Source organism: Euprymna scolopes, chromosome 26 (assembly GCF_053919585.1).
Source record: "Euprymna scolopes isolate OS-2025 chromosome 26, ASM5391958v1, whole genome shotgun sequence".
NCBI classification, from domain to species: Eukaryota; Metazoa; Mollusca; class Cephalopoda; order Sepiida; family Sepiolidae; genus Euprymna; species Euprymna scolopes.
In genome coordinates this window covers 1,131,682-1,154,913 of record NC_136507.1, presented here as the reverse complement: position 1 = coordinate 1,154,913, position 23,232 = coordinate 1,131,682, and the positions used below count along the sequence as shown (strand labels likewise).

The window sequence follows — 23,232 nt, the reverse complement described above, 5'->3', positions numbered from 1 at the left end:
AGTAGGTTCTCTGCAGTGCAATGCAGACTACAATGTATTGTGAACTAAGTTACTGTGGGAAGGCATATGACGCTTCCTTTTAATGCACCCCAACTAGAGTTGGCAATCAATTGATTTAATCATCCAAATATTCAAACTCAATCTGACTTGCTTGATCATTTTGCTCTTTACGAATATAAAAAGCAAAATATTATTTAGAAATAGTCTTATTTAATCTACATAGATTAATACACTGTTCTTCTTTTCTTTATTTATTATCGCTGTGTTGTGACTTTGTATAGGATAAATTCTGCTTTTTCTAGATTTCATTCTTTGTTCTTTTTTTGCACTACATTTTCTTGGTCCCCCGACAAAAGAAGGGTGGACCTGTAAATTCACTCTTGTCTGTTCATCCGTTCGTCTGTCCACACTTTTCTCAATAACTGCACCTTGGAATTTTTTGAAATTTTGCACAAACATTAAACATGATATGAGTAAAAAAGTAACAGAACAAATTTTCCTGGAAAACTCCAGTTGCCCCTCTAAGAGGTGCGTTTTGGGTTAAAATGGCTAAAATTGATACTTTTGCACTTATTAAAAAAAAAATTGATACCTTGGATTTTTATAAAACTTTCTGAAAAGTTGTAACTAACTGATTTCTATATAATTTTGTTTGTCTATACTTCGCAATAACTCTTGGGTGTGCTCCAGGGGCTTTTTAGGGCTAATAAAAACACTCCATTTTTGGGACTATTTTTATCATATTTGTCCAAATTTTGTGTGTATGTTTATTTAGCAGTTTTGCATGGTGCTGAACTTAAATGTAAATATGTTAAAGCCTTAGGTCCTTTTGGGACTAAAGGAGGGGATCAATGATGGACTTAGTCATTTCTTTTTTTGCATGGTGCAAAACTCAAATTTACATATGTTAAGACCTAAAACTGCACCGTTTGTTCATTTTCACCAGGATTTGACATCTCCTGGGGGTGGGGAGCTAAAGAGGGGGTGCAAATGCTGAATTTAGTCATTTTTTTATGCCTTGTACACTGTGCACTCCTAGGGGACCATGCATGCTTCTCTTGTTTCATTTGTGAAATAGGATATCATTAGTGAAGCTCTAATTTGCCTTCCCATTAAAGCTGATGTGCCTTTTAGTCTTTGGATAGCTTGAATACAACTTTGATTGAAAAACTTTTATTTATTTAATTTTTTTGCTTAGAACATGTGTTTAGTCCTGTTTTTTTTTTTTTTTTTTTTTTAAATGTTTGCATCATTCTTTCCACTAACTCATTTGGTTGAGCATAATATGGCAGTCTTATATAGTTTACAGTTTATTTTTTCCAACCATAAACTAAGATCTTAATTACAAAACTCTGGTGCATCACTACCAGAGTTTTTGGTATACTGTTTCTCAGAAATATGACCCTTAGAATCTGTTTTATTGTAGAACATTTCTGTTCTGGCAAGTAGATTACTCCAGACCAGCCTGAAAAAAATGTCTACTATTATTAATGTAATGCATGCATGATCCATATTCTAACTTTAGGGATCATTTTTTCTATTAAATCACTCTAGGGATCATTGTTTTTATTAAATCTGGTCTGGTGATATATCCTCTTTTGATACTGAATGACCTAAAAATGATATTTTAATATTGTTTATGTATTTCTTTTCATTTGTTGTTATTACAACATTTCTTAATTTATTCAAGATGTTAGTTTTATTTTTTTAATTAATTTTGATTTAGTTTATATGCATATAACGTCTTGGTAACAGACCATATTTTTTATATCTTCTAAAATTTGTTCAATGGCTCTTTGAAATATGGTGATTGCTAGTTTTATTTTATGTGGTGTTCTTTTCCATTTCAGTAAAATTTTTAGTTAGTATTTTATCACCATTACTTTTTTGAACTTATTGTCTATTAGGTCTATGTAAATCTATTTTTGTAAAAACGTTAATTCCTGTCAGTTCATATAATGCCAGCTCATCATTACGTATAGGATATGATTCCAAGCAAACTTTGTGATTTATGCTTCTTTTATAATCACCACATATACATACGTCTCCATTTGACTTTCTCAAAAGTACAATGGACGATCTAAGGGTGCTGGAGGTAAACATTTTATCTGGGCTGATGTTATCCGCCTAATAGTCAGGGACCCGAACCTTGGATTAACCACTAAGGAGGCTGTCCTATCAGCAGGTGCAAAGTACTGGGAATGCTGTATTGCCATTTGGTGAATGGATTCTTGACCATGCAGTAGCTTCTGGTGTGGCCTCTCGATGCGATATTAGTGGGTAATTGTTACGGCTTTACCTTACGTTCTGCAAAAAAAAAAATTTTTCTTCATTTCTTTTTCTCAGTTTCCCCTCTCTGTCCTGCTCTAAGCAAGTCTGACAACCTAGTCAACAAATTCCAAAATTCCATCATGACAAGTTTCAAGAAAAAATACACGATTAAACTTGGATCTCCAACTTCCAACGTAGACCCCCACTACCACCCCCACTACCATATCTCCTTCTCCAACATCAGGGGTCCTACGTTCTAACCTTCCAGAGGTTGAACCCCAATTACAGGAGACTAAACCAGACCTTTTATTTTTAAGTGAAACTGGCATTGGACAGGCTATTTCCCTAGATGAGTTCGCAATTAAAGGATACTCTAACTTAACTTCTAAATCTGACCCCCAAGATCGTCATGGGCATGGAATATGTGCCTATATTAAAGATGGCTTTCCATGTGGTAGGGACATCTCCAGAGAAGATCCTAACTTACCCTATATGTGCTTCCGGGTTGCACTAGCCCACACTATTGCATTTATATTTACTCTCTATCGCCTCCACAACAGCAGAGTTACTATCTTTAAAAGCATATCTGAGAAAATTGACCAAGTCTTATCTGCTAATCCTTCAGCTAACATTCACATATGTGGAGACTTCAATGTTCACAATGTGGAATGGTTGACCCACTCAAACAAGACCAATGATGAGGAGAGGTTCTGTCATGATTTCTCCATTGCTTATGACCTCACTCAGATTGTTCACGAATCCACCCGTGTGCCCAACAATGACGGCCAGTATGCGAGTCTATTAGACCTTTTTCTCACAACTTGCCCTGAACTATTTTCAGTTTCTGTTCTGTCTCCTTTTGGATCTTCTAACCACTCTGTTGTATCAATTAAGATAAAAGTGAAATGTAATAACTCCCCATCATACAGTATATCGATACACTAAGGCTGACTGGGATAGCTTCCATACATTTATATCGGATCTACCTCTGTGTTCCATGTTTAAAAAGGATGTGTCCTCTATAGTATCAGAACTGACAGAATGGTTAATTGTAGGTATAGACCGTTTCATACCCTCGAAAAAGTTCCAGCAAAAACCTAACAGCCAGCCATGGTTCTCTCCAGAATGTGCTGCTGCCATTGCGCACAGAAATCACTTTTTCCACTGCTTCCAACGTAATAGATGTATGGAAACTAAAGCTGCTTTCAGGACTGCCAGCAACTATTGTGAGAAAGTAATAAAGAACGCAAGAGTTGTATGCTCAGTCCTTCAAGTCCAAAGTAGCTGAGCAGCGACTTGGTTCCCACAAGTTTTGGTAAATAGCAAACAGAATCCCGAACAAAAGCGTGTGCTCTATCTCAACTATCATCAATGGACCTGAGGTAATCTCATCAGCATCAGACAAAGCCAAACTCTTCTCCCTCACAGTACAGGCCAATAAATCTCCTGTGTGGCATGAGTAAGTTGCTGGAATCTGTGTTAAATACAGAAGTAATCAACCATCTCAGCGAAAATAACCTTCTTAGTGGCACGCAATATGGTTTCCATTTTGCTAGATCTACAGCAGATGTGCTTACAGTTATATCTCAAAGGATTAGCGAATCTCTCTACACAGGCAACCTTTCTAGGGCAATTGCTTTTGACATATCTAAGGCCTTTGATAGGGTATGGCATAAAGGTTTACTTTACAAGATCTCTAGCTATGGTATAGCTGGAAATGTCTTCTCAATTATTAAATCATTTCTTTCTGATAGATTCATAAGAGTAGTAGTTGATGAGCAAACATCAGAAGCTCACAATATTAATGCTGGAGTCCCTCAGGGGTCCATCCTGGGCCCAACTATTTTCCTGATCTACATTAATGATCTTCCAAATCACATCCTTACATCATTTGTAGACATTTATGCTGATGACACTACCATTTATGGTAGCACATCTAAGACAGTAAACGACCAAATTCTCTCCAATTCTCTCTCCTCTGATCTGGAGCACGTGGTACAATGGGGAAAGGAGTGGCTGGTTACTTTTAATCCATCTAAAACCAAGCTTTTATCTTTACATCATCAACGTTCTGATCCACATCTGGCATCAATTGAAATGAATGGCTTTTGTCTTGAGGAGGCCTCAAGTTTTGACAAGCTTCTAGGCTTGACCTTTACTCCTGATCTTAAATGGAACACGTACATCAAATCTGTTGCTAAGGCCACTGGAAAACTGGTGGGATCCTTCTATCGATCCAGTAGATATCTGACTGCTGATGCAATTCTCTATCTATATAAGAGCCAGGTACGTCCAAGGATGGAATACTGTTGCCACATCTGGGTAGGAGCTGCTAGAAAGGACTTATCCTGCCTTGATAGAGTTCAAAATAGACTTTGTAGCCTTGTAGGAGATGTCCTTTTCTCTTCCCTGCAACCTCTATCTTACAGAAGAGATGTTGCAAGTTTGTCTCTGTTGTATCGTTATTTTCATGGAAAGTGTTTGACTGAGCTTCAGTCTATGGTCCCTCCTTGCCAAACTTTCACAAGAAACACTCGTCTAGCTGTAAACACTATCAATAATTCCCCCCACTCTTTATCTGTGCCTAAACCTAAACATAGATTCCATGAACAAAGTTTCTTTATTAGAACTGCACACCTGTGGAATTGTCTTCCGATTTCCTGCTTTCCAGCTGACTACAATATGGTTGTCTTCAAGTCTAACGTAAACAAGTTCTTGATGAGCCGTTCCACTTGTTAACAAATTTACCGAATTTCCATTACTAATGATTACTATATTGTCCAATTTCTACTGTACAGTCTTTAACCCTTATCCTCAAGTGGCCTCTCAAGTGATGCCTATGTAAAAAAAAAAATAAAATAAAAAATAAATGTTCATTTGCTACGCTCAGATGGAACATGTTCTATTATTTACAAAAAAACTTCTACTACTAATAGCAACAAATATACTGGTAATTTTCACTTCCCATAATAAATGAAGATAATATTTTCTTTTAATTTTATACTTACATATTTTTAACTTTCCGTTTTTTTTTTCCATTTTTCTCTTATTAATTAATTTTTGTAGAATTTTTGTTAGCACATTGTTTCCAAGAAGTCTGTGGTTCTTTTTAGACAATGTGACAATTATAGGTATTACTTCAAATTTATCTAACTACAAGGAACCTTCAATGTACCTCAAAGTTTTTATAACCAAAGTGCATCATATTGGTAGAATTGTAACTTGCTCTTCTGTAAAGTTGGCTTTCTAATGCTTTTCTAGAAATGTTCTATTATAATTGTTACTTTACTGCTGGTATTCTTTTATATATCCAAATGAACATTGTTAGTTTTAACTTTTAGTGGGTTTTTTTTTTTCCTTTTGATATTTTTTTTCTTGATTCATATTCTTGTTTATTAATGAAAGATGAAAAGCAACAGACTCTTATTTTAATATTAAAACCTTCATTGGACGTACTGTTCATTCTAACATGATTTTCAGTATTTTTGCACATTGATCAATCTTCATGAACCACTCGTTTGCTATTAAGCAGTGTTCATTAGACAGCATCGATGGTATAGATATTTTATGGTTGTTTGTAAGTTTCTTGTTTCATCGATATAAACTTTGTTCTTTCTTCCACAAAAAACCTTTTCTTGGGTTTCATATTTCTTGTGATATGACTTATTTTTTAAAAGTCTTCCAAGTTTGTTAGATATGTCATCTGTTATTTAATTTTCTCTCCACTTTTAGCTTTTTAGTACTTGCACTCACAGCAAAACATTATAGGCAAGTATCTACAAAGTTAGAATTCTTGAGACAATTGAAATACTATCAGCAATGCCATTATTTTGAAGTGAAGATCAACTCTTGTTAGTTGATAACCGAACTATTTTTTGTGTGAGAATTCTATAGACTCTTTCTTATACTTATGCAAATTAGGTAGAACAATTTGTTGGTATTACTACACTTATGTTACTCTTTTGTGGAAAAAAAAACAGGGAATCTGGTGCTAATTCTATGTTGAAGAACTTAGAATTATTTAGTGCTTTGTTTGTGAAAGTAACTTTTGAGAGAGTAACCTTAGTCTTTTTGTTTTCTTGTCTTCAATTAGTTGCAGATTTCTTTATAGCCTAACCATCTCCAGTTTTTTTATAGAGAATTTTCATTTGAGGAAACCATTTTGGATTAGTGAACCAATCATTTCATATTTTCCTATTGTTTTATGATTAGTCCGCCACAATATAGGAGCTTGGTCTATTAAGAGTCCAAGCATCCCTTTAATTTCTATGGGTTTTCTAATTATTTGATGTGGGGCAATGTACTGCATGATTTGGTAAAATTATCATAAAGATCTATTCATTGCAATAGAGCAAGTTAAGTTGAAAAGTATATCTTGAGTTTGCATTTTCAATATTATCTGGTGCAGTGATTTTGTAATTAACCATCTGCTTTTTAACTTCAATACATAATTGTTTTGAAAAAGCTAGCATGTACAATCACTGATGACCTTTAAAATTACACTTCAGCTCAATACTTTTCTATTACAAACTATATTTTACTGATAAAAAAAATATCCCACACTCTAAAACATGTCATTGTTACAAATGTATTCAATTTTAAGGAATTCACTTTTTATTGCCATCTAATAAATGAATTACCCCATCAAGAAAGTGGAGTATGGCTAGCAAAAACAATTACCATTCTTTTAAAGAATTCATTAATATCTTACGAATGCTTCATCTTCAGAGTTTCAAGTTTAATGTTGATAGTATTTTATATCAACAAAGATTTGTTGGTAGAAACATTTTGCTTTATATACTATTTGAATTTTCCTTTTTTTTTTCTTTTTTTTAGATGATCCAAGTAGTGAAGTCAGTTACAATCAGCATCTCGGCATTTTAACATTAACCAACCAGCAAAAAGTATGTTATTTGCTTATATATATATATATATATATATATATATATATATATATATATATGATTTTTGTTTCTGTAAACATTTTAATAAATGAAAAAAAAATATGGTTGATAATTTTTGGGGGTGTTTACTAAGTCATTGCTTTAATGAATGTTTGCACAGTTTCTGGATGCCAATATTCTGAGCCTCTTGGATAGGTTCCAAACTAATAACGCTCATTCTAAGTGCAGTTGCACCATAACTATATAGTTTTAAGTAGCTAGTTGGGGAACAAAGGTCTAGCTAAGTGATGCCAAGATATCTTTAGTCTTGACAATTTTAGAAATGTGCTTTGTCCAACACAAATCGCTGCTGACAATAATGTCCAGACTTCTTGATATTAGTTTTGTGTATGGATTATGTGGATGCTAAATATTTCCTCCCAAAATGCATGGTGGTGCAGTTGTGTGCAGTATTTAGCTTCAGTTATCAGTTTGTAATTCATTGCAACATTGTGTCTAGATCTGATTGCAGGAAATCGTGCTTTAATAGTGAAGCTAACCTCATCTACACACACGCATACACACACGTACTGAATGTGATATAAAGTTGGTTAAATTTGACTCCTAAAAATGGGCACTTTAAATTGAAACAAAAAACGCCTCCTCTTTTGAGAATAGATACTGAACTTTAATTGAAGGTGAAAGGTACTATTGCTGTCTTTTTTACATTCAATTTTATATTGTGTTCAAAACAAGCTTGTGTATATGTGTCATTCGAATGTAATATCATATATAAAACAATAAATCATTTGGTTTATCTAAAGAATGTAATATTTATCATATATAAAACAATAAATCATTTGGTTTATCTAAAGAATGTAATATTTATCATATATAAAACAATAAATCATTTGGTTTATCTAAAGAATGTAATATTTATTATATATAAAACAATAAATCATTTGGTTTATCTAAAGAATGTAATATTTATTATATATAAAACAATAAATCATTTGGTTTATCTAAAGACTGTAGTAAAGAAGTAGCTTAATGTTGGAATGTCTAATTTAAATACTGATTTTAAAAGCAAGTTTCAATAAATAATTGTTGCATGATATTCGTTTTCAATTTCATGGTTTCACTTTATAACATGACTTATTGTGTATATTTTTAGAAAGCTATAAGAAAAATAATCTTATGATTTTATAAAATATTTGCATAATTGTTATTTTGATGATTTTCTTTTAGACTCCTGAAAAAAATAAATACTGGCAACACTCGATTTATTCAGTTGGCAATCTACATGGAGATAATGTTTTGTGTGATAACTTATCAGATGTAAATGAGGTAAGTGGATTTTTTTAAAAATTTAAACTGTCATGTTTATTTCATTTGCTGGAAATAGATTTATTTAAATTTGTTATCAAAAGAACATGGAAAGACTGCCTTTTATTTTTATGCTTTAATCCATCTTTTTCATTAAATATAAAAATAGTCATTTCAATATTCCAGTGGTTTAATAATAAATAATGTAAATAATTTTAGTAATATTTTTAAAAAAATTTTTGCAGAATAAACTGTTCCTTCTGAAACAAATGCAAGAGAAGTACCTTGATAAAAAGAATCTGTATTTTGTTTTTGTGAATCTGGAGAAAACTTTTGATAGTGTTTGGAGATGTTGTCTGGTAGACTTGGCATAAACTCAGATGAGTGGTCGATGAAGGTTGTTCAAGCAGTGTACAAAAATGTTTTAAGTTGTGTCAGAATAAACAGCACATTTAGTGACAGCTTTAATATCAAAGTGGGAGTACATTAGGGTTCTGTATTGCTTTTCATTTATGTCTTAGAGGCATTGTCTACTGAGTTTCATATGAGCTATCTGGAAGCAATGTTTTATGCTGATTTAGTATTTGTCTTTGAAACAATAGATGACTTGCTAAGTCAAGGACTTGAAGGAATACTATAGACAGTAAAAGTTTGAGAGTGAATGTTACTAATGAGACAGGCTCGAAGGTGCAGTAAACTGCAAGCTAAATGCACCCAACGAGATAAACACTGACAGAGGTAACATGCGACCGAGAGTGGTGGGGCGGACAACAGGCGTAGAAAAAACCCCAGGGTAAACAAAAAAAAAATAAAAAGAAAAAAATGGTAGATAGGGCCAGAGTGGTAATTGTAAAGGATACTTCTTTTGGCCAAGAGAGTTGTAAACGCTAATTGACCATGACAGCCCGATACGTGAGTGGAAGGAAGGGTACCAATGAAATTCCAATTTACAAAGCGACCATTGTTGGCTGCTCCCTGGTGGGTAAGTGGCCTCTATTGAAAAGACATGTGGCCTTTGTGGAATTGGATTTGGTTCATTTTTATGATCCCTCAAAGTTAATTGAACGAGACCATTCTGGTTTTAATGGCCCGTCAAATTCCATTAGGCACACACCGGCTGAGATTGGTGGTCCGCCTATTCTGCTCGATTGCCAACAGAAGAAGAAAAAACATCCCCTTTTTTGGGCATAGGCCGCCTGGTGAAGATTTGAGTGACAGCGGTTCCGGCATCCTGATTGACTAAAGGGCCGAATGAGAGAAAAAAGAAGAAGATATAGCTCCCTCCCCCACAATATAAGCAGCGAGTTTTGAGCGCAAGACACACAGAGACAGACAGACACAGAGAGATCTGCTCCCCTGGGCTTGAACGAGCAAAAAAGCCGACTGCCTCATCGATTGACCCCGTCCCATAGCTATTTAGTTTTTATTGAAAAAGAAAGAACTTTGCAGTTAACAAACGGCCAGTCCCTAACTTAATAGCGAATTACGAAACGACGACGGTAACCTTTTATGAATAACAAGGAATTTTGCATAAGAAAAAAAAAAAACAAATATCGACTTGTCTTTTTTAATTTGTTTTGCATGATTGCAGAAACGCTCGACGAGTCTCTTTCAGGTACTGGCTGCTGACATTCTCATCAAGGAGACACGGAGACCAACGATCGGGGAGCGTTCCACCACTAGACGACACGCGGGTGACGTAAGAGTCACACTAAGACCAAATTGATAATCAGTGGATAGTGTTAGAAAGAAGAAAGTTCTTCTGCACAATTTGTAGAAGGGAGTTTGGTGCAATCCATTTTTTTAAGTAAACAAAAATTACAGTGAAATTACTCATAAATTGAGAGATAACCAGTTTTTGTGTAAGGAGTATGAGTAAGAGGGGTTAGAAATCAGACATGGAGAAAGTATATCTGGATGGCAAAGATATTGCTGTTGTTGAAGTTTTATTACCTTTGTGATACCATTGTTACAGGTGCTGGTAGGATTACAAGAATTAGGAGTTAATGGAGTAAATTCACGAAGTCTGCCCATTACTAATCATCAGAGAATTATCACTGCCAACTAGGGGAAGAATCTAAAATATGTGTATGATGTGTGATGATGTATGGAAGTGAAACCTGACCCGTGATGGTTTGGGGTATGTGTTGCATAGAGAGAAATGATATGAGAATGATACAATGGATGTATAATGCAAATGCTACAGACACGGTTAGATCTAATTACAGAGGACTGGTGCTACCAGATCAGGCTGTCTATTGGCTTCCTAAGACGAAATGCACCTACATTGATGTTCCTTTTTGTTTTTCTATTCTCTTTTGTAAAACTTAATTGTGTTCTACAAAACCAAAAACAAAAACAGCCCCCTTCCCTCCCTGCCTTTTTTTCTTTTTCCCCTACTTCCCAACCAGCCCTGTTGGTAGGGCATTAGAATACACCGACTGCCCCCCTGCAGAGAGTAAAAGTCTCTCAATGGAGTCACCTGTTGACCGTGGGTGGTAACCTGTAATGCCTGGTGGTTGAGCAGATCACGTTCAAGGTCCTAGTAGGACATGAGGTGCAACACGCCACTTTGGCCCTTACTTGGGTTAAGACAGGTGGTTGGATAGGCCCAATCCAATCAATCGGTTGGTCATGGCTAGCACTAAATCAAGACAAACATAAGAAAATACGCTCACGCTCCTCACATTAGGCAAAAAACTGATTTAGTAAGCGGTGGCTGGAGGGTCAATCAACTTGCTGAAGAATGGATAAAACAGCTGGAAAACCAACATCTTTTCTAGAAATGAGGCCATTAGAAAGGACAAAGGAAACACGGGTGCTTGAGTCCATCAGCAGGAAGAGTATACTTCTCCTGTATCTTTGTTGTGTTGGGGCAAATGGGTTTCCTCCCCAACACTTCCCAAATAGGGCTCCGAGGCGGGTGGGGAGCAAGAGAAATGAAAACTCCAAAATATTTAAATGGCAAATAAAAAGCCTCAAAAAAGAAACCAAGTTTCAGACAAATCTAGTTCAGATTCAGAAACAGAATCACAACACCAAAATCTTGTTCAAAATCTACCTTTTTTCATAATTATTGAAGCAATCGAAGGAGAACGGATAACAAAAGTGTCCCCCTTCAAAATAGAGAAAATTTTCTCAAGTATCAAACCAAAAATGGCCAAAAAACTAAATAATGGCACACTACTAGTGGAAGTAGAAAGCCAAAAGTATATCACAGAAATCTTTAAATGGAGACTTTTTAATAACCAAAAAGTAAAAATCTATCCCTACAAAACATTGAATACTAGTAAAGGAGTAATCAGAAGTTCAGAACTATCACTGTGCTCCTTGGAAGAAATTAAAATTAACCTAAAAAAATCAAAACGTTACTGATGTAAAAAAGATCCAAATTAAAAAATATGGTGAAACCATCGATACAAACTCCTATATTCTAACCTTTAATACCCATCAAATCCCAAGTAACATCAAAATAGGATATGAAAAAATAAATATAGAACCGCACATACCAAACCCTCTCAGATGCTACAATTGTCAAAGGTACGGACATCATCGAGACTGGTGCACATGCTCTCCAGTATGCATGAGGTGTGGAGAAAACGAGACCCATACAGATTGCCAAAAAGAGCCAAAATGTATTAACTGCCAAAAAGGCCATAGTGCAAATTCAAAAGAATGTGACAAATGGAAGAAAGAAAAAGAAATTATTAAAATAAAATATGCAAAAAAATATAACCTTCTAAGAAGCTCGTAACCTAGCCGAAAATATAAAATACTCAGAAATAACAAAAAAAAACATACAGCATACCACCGGACCAAATAACTAAACAACAAAAGCAGACCTATTAAACATCAAATGAGAAGACATTGTTAAATTACTCAATGAAGTAAGGGAACTAATGGAAGAATTCAAAAAAGCTATAAAACAAATAAACAATGAAAATAAAGATTACAAAACTGAACAAAACTCCCAAGCCAAAACTCAACCCAAAAGACCCACAAAACCCCAAAGTGCTACAACACCCACAGAAACAACCCCTCTCACCGAAAAAAAAAAAAACAGACACCAAAAAGTGCCCATGAAGGAAAAGGAAACAAACCACCAACCAACAAAGAACCTAAAACCAAAATAAACAGACTACGTTCATCTTCCAGGCCAAGAGACTCAATCCAAAACAGATTTGAGGAAATGGACACGGAAGATCGAAGATCAGACACCAACGACTAACAAAAGTTAAAAACAAATACATAAAATCTAATCATGACCCAAAAAATCATCCAATGGAACTGCCGGGGCCTAAAACCCAACATAAATGACTTATTACATCTTATAACAAACCATCAACGAGCCATCATATGTCTCCAAGAAACTTTTTTAAAAGCTGAAGATAAAATAAATATAAAAAACTACAAACAATACAACCACATCCACAATACCCAACAGAGAGGCTCTGGAGGAATATCTATACGTATTAGAAATAATATCCCACAAAGTAAAATAGATCTAAACACTAATATTCAAGCCATTGATGCAGCAGCCACACTACACAGAACTATAAATATCTGCACTATCTACATCCCACCCCAGGATCCAATAAACGAAGCAGAGCTGAACAAAATAATGAATCAGTTACCCAAACCCTTCTTACTGTTAGGTGATTTCAATAGTCACAACGATATATGGGGATCTACATACTTGGAGGGAAGAATCTTGAAAAAATTATTAACGACAATGACTTGTGTATATTAAACAATAAATCCAACACATACCTTCATCCCGCTTCAGGCACCTACTCAGCATTAGATTCATCTTTATGTGACCCTACTATCCTCATGGACTATAACTGGAAGGTTCTAGAAGATTCATGGGGTAGCGACCATTTTCCAGTGATTTTAACAAATCTAAAAGAAACAAAAATCCATCTCTCCCAATGGAAAATAAAAAAAGCAAATTGGAAGGAATATAAAAAAAAAAAATGCCAACAAAGACTCTCAGAGGAGGAAAACCCAAATAAATCCATAGAATACTTCTCTAAAACTTTACTAGCCATTGCACATGAATGTATACCTAAAAGTAGCAGAACTAACAAACAACAAAGACCCTGGTTTAACAACGAATGCCAAAAAGCAATTCGCAAACGTAAAGCTGCCTTACGAAAATTCAACTCCCAACCAACAAGGCCCTGTTGGTGGGGCATTAGAATACGTCAACTGCCCCCCTGCAGAGGGTAAAAGTCTCTCAATGGGGGTCCTGGATATGACCTTAAACTATATCCAGTGGTGAGGCCCCAGCTTGTGGGCTTTGGGGAGTGTAGAGGCACCCTTTAATTACCATTGCTCCCAGGTCCACTCTGACCCAGAGTGGTAGTACCTGTTAGGGTCCCAACTATGGGTTAAATAGAAACCGACATGAAAACAACAAATATATTCTATTAAAAAAGTTTTTCTTCAAAATCTTTGGATTCGGCATTAAATAACCCGAAAAGGGTTGATATGCCGTAAAACAAAAAACAACTAACCCAACCACAAAATACAATTTAAACCTTTTTAAGCAAAAAAGAGCAGTGGCTCGTAAAGTTATTAGAGAAGCAAAAAGAACATCATGGAAAGACTATATAAATAAAATAAACTCGAATACAACCCCCAAACAAGTGTGGAACATGGTAAGGAAAATTTCAGGTAAAAACTCCCCCTCCTCTTTAAATCATCTCCTACAAAACATCAAAATAACGGAGACAAAAAATATTGCGAATCTTCTTGCTAAAACCTTTCAAAACAATTCCGCCAGCAAAAATTACAGTCAATCCTTCCAAAAGACAAAACAAGATACAGAAAAAAAGATAAATTAAATTTCAACTCAAACAACAAAGAAGAATACAACTATCCTTTTACTAAAAATGAACTCTTAAAAGCCATAAACGAAGCACATAATACAGCTACTGGGGCGGATGAGATACATTATGAGTTTCTGAAACAACTTCCTTCCAAATCTATAACACATCTTTTAAACACGCTCAACAAAATATGGTTCAAGGGAAAACTACCCAATAGCTGGAAACATCCCTAAACCAAAGAAAGACAATTCAGATCCACAAAATTTCAGACCAATTGCATTGACAAGTTATCTCTGCAAAACATTTGAAAGAATGATAAATAAACGACTGAATTGATATCTGGAAACGTACGACTCAATTGCCAACCTACAAAGTGGTTTTAGAAACAAAATAGGAACAATGGACAACATAGTCCGATTGGAGACCTTTATCAAAGAAGCATTCATTAAAAAGGAACATGCAATAGCTGTCTTTTTTGATTTAGAAAAGGCATATGATACAACATGGCGACAGGGTATAATAAAAGACCTTTACAACCTTGGATTAAAGGGCAGACTACCCATACTGATAAAATATTTTCTATCTGATAGAAGTTTTAAAGTAAGAATCGGACCCACCCTATCAGACACAAAAATACAGGAAGGAGTCCCACAAGGATGCATTTTATCAGTTCCGCTCTTTAATATAAAAATTAATAATATCGTAAATTGTCTGAACAATGAGATAAATGGCTCCTTATATGTGGATGACCTTGTAATCTGCCATAGATCCAAAAATATTCATATTTCAGAATGCCAACTACAATGTGCATAAATAAACTAACACAATGGACGACAGAAAATGGCTTTAAATTTTCAACAACCAAAACTAAATGTGTCCATTTCTGTAATCATAGGAAAATGCACAATGACTCTACTAAAAGCTAAAAGGAACAAAAATCGAAATAGCTGATCAACATAAATTTTTGCACTTATTTTTGACAAAAAACTCTCATTCATCCCTCACTTAAAATATTGAAAACAAAAATGTTTCAAGACGCTACAACCATTAAGGGTTATAGAAAATACTGAGTGGGGATCAGACTGCTCATCACTCTTAAAATTATATAGAACTCTGATAAGAACCAAACTAGATTATGGAAGCTTCATATATGGTTTAACCAGAAAAAATTATCTTAAAACTCTAGATTTTATCCATCACACAGGATTAAGACTTGCCCTGGGCGCATTCAAAACCTCTCCGATAAAAGCTTATATGCTGAAGCCTATGAACCTCCACTAAAATTGAGACGTGAAAAATTAGGCTTACAATATTATCTAAAACTAAAATCAAACCCCAAAAATTCTGCCTATCAATGCACCTTCAATCCCAACTACACACATCTATTCAAACAAAATGAAAATGCAATTAAACCCTTTGGTCTCTACATGGAAGAAACAATAAAACCACTTACAGGCAACTCAATAGATCAAACCAGCATCCACGAGGAAAATCTCCCAGAACTCCCACCCTAGCTGTTAAATCAACCTAAAGTCATACTAGACCTGACAATATATCCTAAATCATCCTGCAGACTATAGAGAAAAACTAAACCACATTCTGGATGCTTACCCAAATTGGACGCACATTTACATGGATGGTTCCAAAGATCAAAACAAAGTGGGATTTGCCGCAATTTCAGAAAACACTATTCAGCAGAAAAGGTTACCAAATAACTCCTCTATAGTGCAGAAATTACAGCTATAAATCTGGCTCTAGATATTATCATCAACCAAAACTCAAAAAAAATTTATAATATTTGTAGACTCATTATCAGTATTAGAATCATTAAAAAAATTAAAAATTAAACAATCCCCTACTCATCAAACTCTTACAAAAGATCCATTCTATCATGCAACACAAAACTTTCTTCTTCTGTTGGATTCCCAGTTACTACGGTTTCCGTGGAAATGATAAAGCTGACATGGTGGCCAAAAATGCCTTAAAACTACAAATAAACCACATAAAAGTCCCATATACGGATTACAAACATTCAATAAACATTTTTATCACAAAAAAATGGCAAGAAAATTGGAACAATTGCCAAAATAACAAACTCTTCCAATTTACCCCTATACTTAAAAAAAAACCCTCTAGATACTAAAAAGTGAAGAACCTCCCAAATGTATACCATGTCACGAACCTTACACAGTGAAACACTTTTTACTTGACTGTCATGATCTCACATGAATTCGTCAACACTACTACAAGGCTACAAGTTTAAAAGAACTCTTTGATAAAGAAAATCCTAAAACCATTCTAAATTTCTTAAAACAAGCAAATCTTTACCATAAAATATAAAAACCATCAAATAACAAACTATACCAAAACATTGGCCGAATATACCCAGCGAAAATCGGTTTTGAAATTATCAAAAATTTAAATCATGTATACAGCATTAAATGACCCAAAGAAGGTTGATATGCTGGTCAAATAAACAAACAAACTAATTACAGAGGAAGATTAAATCTGGAGTCTAGAGAGATGTATACACAACAGCTTTGAGGGTATAAGAATGGATGATAGTTTTTTGGGTTGTAGATGTAGAACAGTTGAGGTTGTAGATTCAGTATGAAGATTGAATTTGAGATAAAGTTGGATAAATAAATGCTTTAATAATATGCATGATTATTCAACTGGCAATCTATTCATCAATTGAAACCTTGATAAGTGACAACTCGTTATTAAAAACACAACATATAAAGAATCACTGAACTCATTGAGTATATATAAATGTCAATAATGATAATAAAACAGTACATGATATCAATCGAAAAAAGTAAAAATACTTGAAGCTAACTATATTAAAACTCACCAACCTACAATTAATGATATTGCCCATGAAACCAGTAATATTTTAAAATTCTTAACACAATACAATTTTATCCTGTGACACTAATTCTGGCATTACAAAATTTAAATTGTTAACATACTTCCTGGAACAGTGTGAAAATGTTCTATTACCATCTGATTTCACCCACCTGTTTCACAGCTACTTTCTGAAACTTATAGTTTCTCTGATCTTTCTTTCTGTAGGGAACACACACACACATACATATATATATACACACATATGTGTGTGTGTACTCCTGCGTTTTTGTTTCTGTATATATGTGTATGTATATGTGTGCATGCATGTATGTATATATATATATATATATATGTGTGTGTGTTGTTTGTTTTCCATTTTGTTTGTGTGTCTGCATGTGTTTGTGTTTGGGTGACTGAATGCATGTGTGTTTGGATTGGGAATCAACCTTATACCTATCTAGATATCCTGCCTCTATCTCCCTCCTACACGTATGGGCATGCACGTGCACACACGGGTACACACACAGACACACACATGTGAAAGAAAAAATCACAGATCTTGACCCACACACATTCACACGCGCACACAACACACAAACACACATTAACACACACATCAAAAAAGAGAGAAAATCATAAAAACCCATAAAAATGTTCATCAAATAGACTCAGAGCCCCCTCGCCCACTAAATGGACTTAACTCTAACTGATTGAACTCTTGACCAGCACACCAACTATTGGTGATAAAAGTCTGAGATTGGCATTTCTCTAAAAAACACAATCAGTGTTGACAGAGATAAAATGTTTTCCAAAAAGAAAGTCCAAACTTTTATCTAAATAAAACTTTATATACAAATATCTGAAGAGAGCTGAACAATGCTTGAAACGCGTTATAAAAATATTTTAAAATATTAAAAAATGATAAAAATCTGAAAAACCTAAAATTGTTGATGGCTACACTCTTTTAAATATATATATATATATATATATATATATATATATATATACTAGCATTTGAGCCCGGCGTTGCCCCGGGTGTTTGGAGGTGTATGTTGAGCAAAAAAAGAAAAAAAGCGGTCAATTTTTTTTTTTTAACTTTGACCCCTATTATGACCCCTTAACATTTATTGTTTGGGGCTCAAATCAAGTTACACTTGAAATTTTAGATATAGGTTCCTTGGACATGGATCTAACTTAAGATCCATGTCCAAGGAACCTATATCTAAAATTTCAAGTGTTTAGACTCAAAATTGTCGGAGGAGTTTGGTAGAGTTCTCAAAGGTCAAATCATTGAACTTTGACCCCTTAATAGCCAAATTTCTGTCCGAAAACCGATCCCAAAGATTTTCCCAAATCTCAGTACCCTGTATATCAAATTTCAAGTCTTTAGACAGAGCTATTGTATAGGGAAATGTACATACACAGACACGTTCACTTTTATAGATATATATGGTATTTGTGCAGATTTTGAACCAGACGTATCTAAGCGTCTGTTCAGCTTCACCCGGAATATGATGCCAACCAGTAATCATGTCACCCTGCACTGATGATTCCTGAAAGGATGAAGCACTAATGTCTGTAGGTATTTAATACTTATTATAGTAAATAATTATATATATATATATATATATATATGTCCCCAAAACCTCTATCTTTGATGGAGGGGCGATTAAAATTTGCTGCTATGGTTTTAAATGATCTGAAATAATAGCAAGGGGGAGACTTGATTCCAAATATTTCTCACATGTTATATCTCCCTCTTTTGGAAATAGGATACGATTATGAATATCTCCAGTATCAAATGATCTGTGAAATTTACTTTATGTATGAAAACCAAAGAGGGGAGATATAACATATTAGAGATATTTGAAATCAAGCCACCCCTTCTCTCAGATCATTTGAAAGCAGAATAACAAGTTTTAGTTTCCCCTTCATCAAGGCCAGAGGTTTTAAGGAAATATCAGATATTTTGTAATTCAGATGCAAAACTAGGAAAACAAATAACTATGGTTGAAATATTGGTAAAGGTGCAGTATGTTTCCACCAACAAAAAATCCTTTAAAATTACCACTATTAAAGGTTATCGAGGGTGCTGAAAACAAAAACAAGTTAAAATCCCAGGAAATGATTAATTTCAATGATATCAATAAATTATAGTTTTAAAAAGTGGGGGATCACTTTTCTATATAAATTTAACGTAAAATAAACTCACTTTATAGCCAAAGTGGCCATGAAGTGGGTGGTCATTTTTTATTGAATTCATATAGAAAAGTGATCCCCCACTTGTTTAAACAATAATGTGCAACCTTTAAGGTAAATGTCACATAGCCAACTATACATGTCTGGTCATTAGCTTTCCAACGAACTTTCATTTGTTAAATTCTGATCAATAGTCACTGAGATTTCAAACTTGACAAAAAAAGTGGTGCGTGTATATATATATATATATATATATATATTTATATATACTCCTAGCCATATTGAAATGCTCATATTTTTGGTTTTATGGGAAGAAACTGCATAAAAATTTGCAGTCTTTTTGGAGATTATAATACTATTCTATGGTTAAAATTTCATGACAATTGGTTAAAAAGAACCTATATTTTCAAACCAATAAAATGTGCCCAAATTTGCCTATATAGTGTCCTAGCAGGCCAGCTTTAGTTTTGCTGCTTCTGTTGTTTCTCCCCTGTGGCCTTGCCAGGCCACTAATATGTGTAATATATATATGTAGAATAAATGACAAGAATTTATATTCCAAAATTCATAATGTTGACCATCTTATAATTTATTCCTTTGAATCAGTCGATTTATACAATTCTTGGCAGTATCTGTTTCATAGTGCAAAATCAATCACTTAATTATATCAATCAGTGAATCTATTATGCCCTTAACTCATCAGAAAAAATAGCAACAATCTGTCAAAAGGAATTGAAATGTGATTTGACATGGTGAAAATCCGAAAATTGGAAGAGAAGCTGCAGTTAGCTTTATATTTTTCCATTATGATAAAAATTCAATATAGCGTAATGGAAAAATATAAAGCTAACTGCAGCTTCTCTTCCAATTTTCGAATTTTCACCATGTCAAATCACATTTCAAGTCCATCTCTACTCATGTTTGATTTTGATTTTTACGACCACAGGAAGCAAAGTTACGACTGAGCAAAGATGACGAAGAATATTTCCAAATTGATAAGATAAATCAGCATATATCATCCATTTTCATATAGATAATAGTTTCAGAATTATTTTCATGTATAATATGTAAAGATTTGATAATTATTAATTCCGCGGAATTTTCTTTAAAATGTTATCTTACAGAAAAACGGCCGCTAAGCGCATCATGCACTGAGCTTACTCTGTTAAAAATAGAAAACTGTCTGACTAGACTAGTCATTTTTTATTCTGAGTTCGTCAATTTAAAAAAATTAGTTTCAAGTTTTTCAAATTTGATTTCCAAACAATACTATTTTGTTTTTTTAACGCTTCTAGTAGACATGCACTAAAAGCGTTAAAAAAACAACAAAATGTACTAAATACATGGGTTTAACTTATTTGTACTTAAGGTAGAATTGGGTTTTGGTGGTCAAAAAAAACCCAAACAAATACATAACAAATAAAAGGTACATGTGCGCTTATGCTACCATGCTGAAACAATAACGTTATTATTTAGACACCCATTCTTAACATGGGGAAGGAAGGGTGTTTTTTGTTAACTATTCTGTACTTTCACCTAACAATTAAATAAAATATATCGTGAAACTTCAATTTATTTTTAACTCATTGTCAAGACCATTTTTTTGAATCTGTAAAACAAACAGGTTCTTTTTTTTTTTTTAACTGAAGGTATCTAAATAATAATTAGGAGGTTTGATAAAGAATTTCATTGTCATGCATTTTGTAAATTTTTACCTTGTTTCCACCTTAACATTTTTCTTTAAAATGACTACCTTCCAAGGTTTTCGAGTATGCTGAAAATGTATATTGCATTTAAATTTTCCGCAAATAAGTAGCTTTCCAGATATTAAACAATGTCATTTCTTACGTTATTGCTGGTGGCCATCTTGGTATGCGCGTTTGTGCATAGTTTCTTGGGGTTGCGTTTGCGCGCTTGAGCATACCAAGATGGCCATCAGCAATAACATTAGAAATGACATTGCTTAATATCCAGAAAACTACTTATTTCCAGAAAATTTAAATGCGATATTCGTTTTCAGCATGCCCTAAAACCTATAGAAGTAATCATTATATAGCTGGTAAATATATAGTTGTTGCTTATAAGGATTCCTGGTATCCTGGTACTGTAAAAGCTACATCGAGGATTCATGCAGAGTACGATTTATGGTTGCATCTCAGAAAATAGGGGTATATTTTGGGCCAGATAGAGAGGATTTACAAAATTGAAATTGGACTGGTCCCAAAATCCATAAGTTCTGGTTGACAATGGAATTTCCATCTTTTATAGAAATCCAAAATCTATATGAAAAATTTTCTTTGATTTATTTCTGAGATTAATTCATATCTACTCGATATTTTTTCTATAGTTTTATTGAGAATAGGCATTTTCCTGCCCCCTAACCAAAGGATAGCTTAATCTTGGGTGTAGCCATTGAATACCAAAGAGCACTCATGGCCAATATTAAAGAAACAAATCGTGCATAATATTTATATATCATTATAATAATATGCGCGGTTTGCTTTTATATTAGTTTTTTACATTTCCAATATTTTTTCGTTTTTTTTATTTGGCAATTTATAACTATAATAAAGTGCGGTTTCACGTAATGCCTTAACTAGCAAATTCTAATATTACTACAAATATAATTTGCTGAGTTCTTTATGTCCTCTGATGAGAAGAATAATAAGAATACCATTCTTTAAAACTCAGAAGAATAAGGGCTTTGCAAATTGTTTTTTGGGTATTCAGTCAAACAATAAATTTTGAACTTGATTTGGCTTTCAGAAGTGGGGGCGAAACCTGGTTGACTGACTGAACTCCCTTATTTAGTTAATTTATTTATTTTTTTCAACGTCCATTAAATGTTTTCCCTTGGTCCTTTTTACCACGGATACCAGGAAAAATAAATTAGTCTTCCTTTTTTTTAATGCCTACATTATATATATATATATATATATATATATATATATATATATATATATATATAGGTATGGCTCAAAAAAGCTCAGCATAAGCAATGACGGTGGATAATTTTACGTTTTCGTTTTGATTCTAGCTGATGGCACCCAAGTCGTATATATATATATATATATATATATATATATATATATATATACTTGTTTATTGTTATATAAACATGCTCACATCCCGCTGCTACAAATAGCCACTTGTTTCAATCAAACAACAGATATCATCAGGCAGCGACTTGACTATTCAAAAGTTCAATGAATAATGGATTTTTATTTTAGGTAGGAACTCTTTAAAAGTTGGAGTTAAAAAACTTAAAACACAACTTTAATTATAAGATGTAAAGAGGGAGGGGCAATTTAAATAAAGTTAAAAGATTATAATGGAGAGAGAGTGATTGAGAAGAGAAAAAAAAGGAATAGAGAAAGAAAATAGATATATATATATATATATATATATATATATATATATATATATATATATATATATATATATATATATATATAATATGGAGAAGAAAAGAAAAAAGATATAAATGGTTATTATAAAGAGAATAAGGACTAGAAGGGAAAGGAAAGAATGATGAGATCTAGTTAAAGAGAGAAAGAGAGAAAGTAAGATATAAAATTTAAATAAATTTAAAATTGTCACTGATTTCTATAATTTATTAAAATACTATTAATATACTTTCTCCTCGCCTGATTTCATTCTTTACTTCCCCTATCTTATATACCTGTGTGTCTATGTGTATATGTATGTGTCTATGTATTTACTTTATGACCGTGTGTACTTAGATTTATATATTTCTATATTATTTTGTATACCCTCCCATGTTTATTCAATCCATTTGTATGTTTTTATGTGTGTATGCATCTATCTGTACTCTTGCCAAATTATTTGTATTCTTATGTATTTCTATA

General features: G+C 33.6%; 1 protein-coding gene across 1 annotated transcript in view; it reads left to right on the top strand.

The window, feature by feature from the left end:
- The window catches only part of LOC145247883 (TATA-binding protein-associated factor 172-like), a 303,920-nt gene that overhangs the window by 81,231 nt on the left and 199,457 nt on the right, over positions 1-23,232 (top strand). The window contains exons 12-13 of the mRNA XM_080109494.1: positions 7,108-7,175; positions 8,403-8,501. Of these exons, the coding sequence (XP_079965620.1) occupies positions 7,108-7,175; positions 8,403-8,501 (167 nt within the window). The remainder of the gene's footprint in view (positions 1-7,107; positions 7,176-8,402; positions 8,502-23,232) is intronic.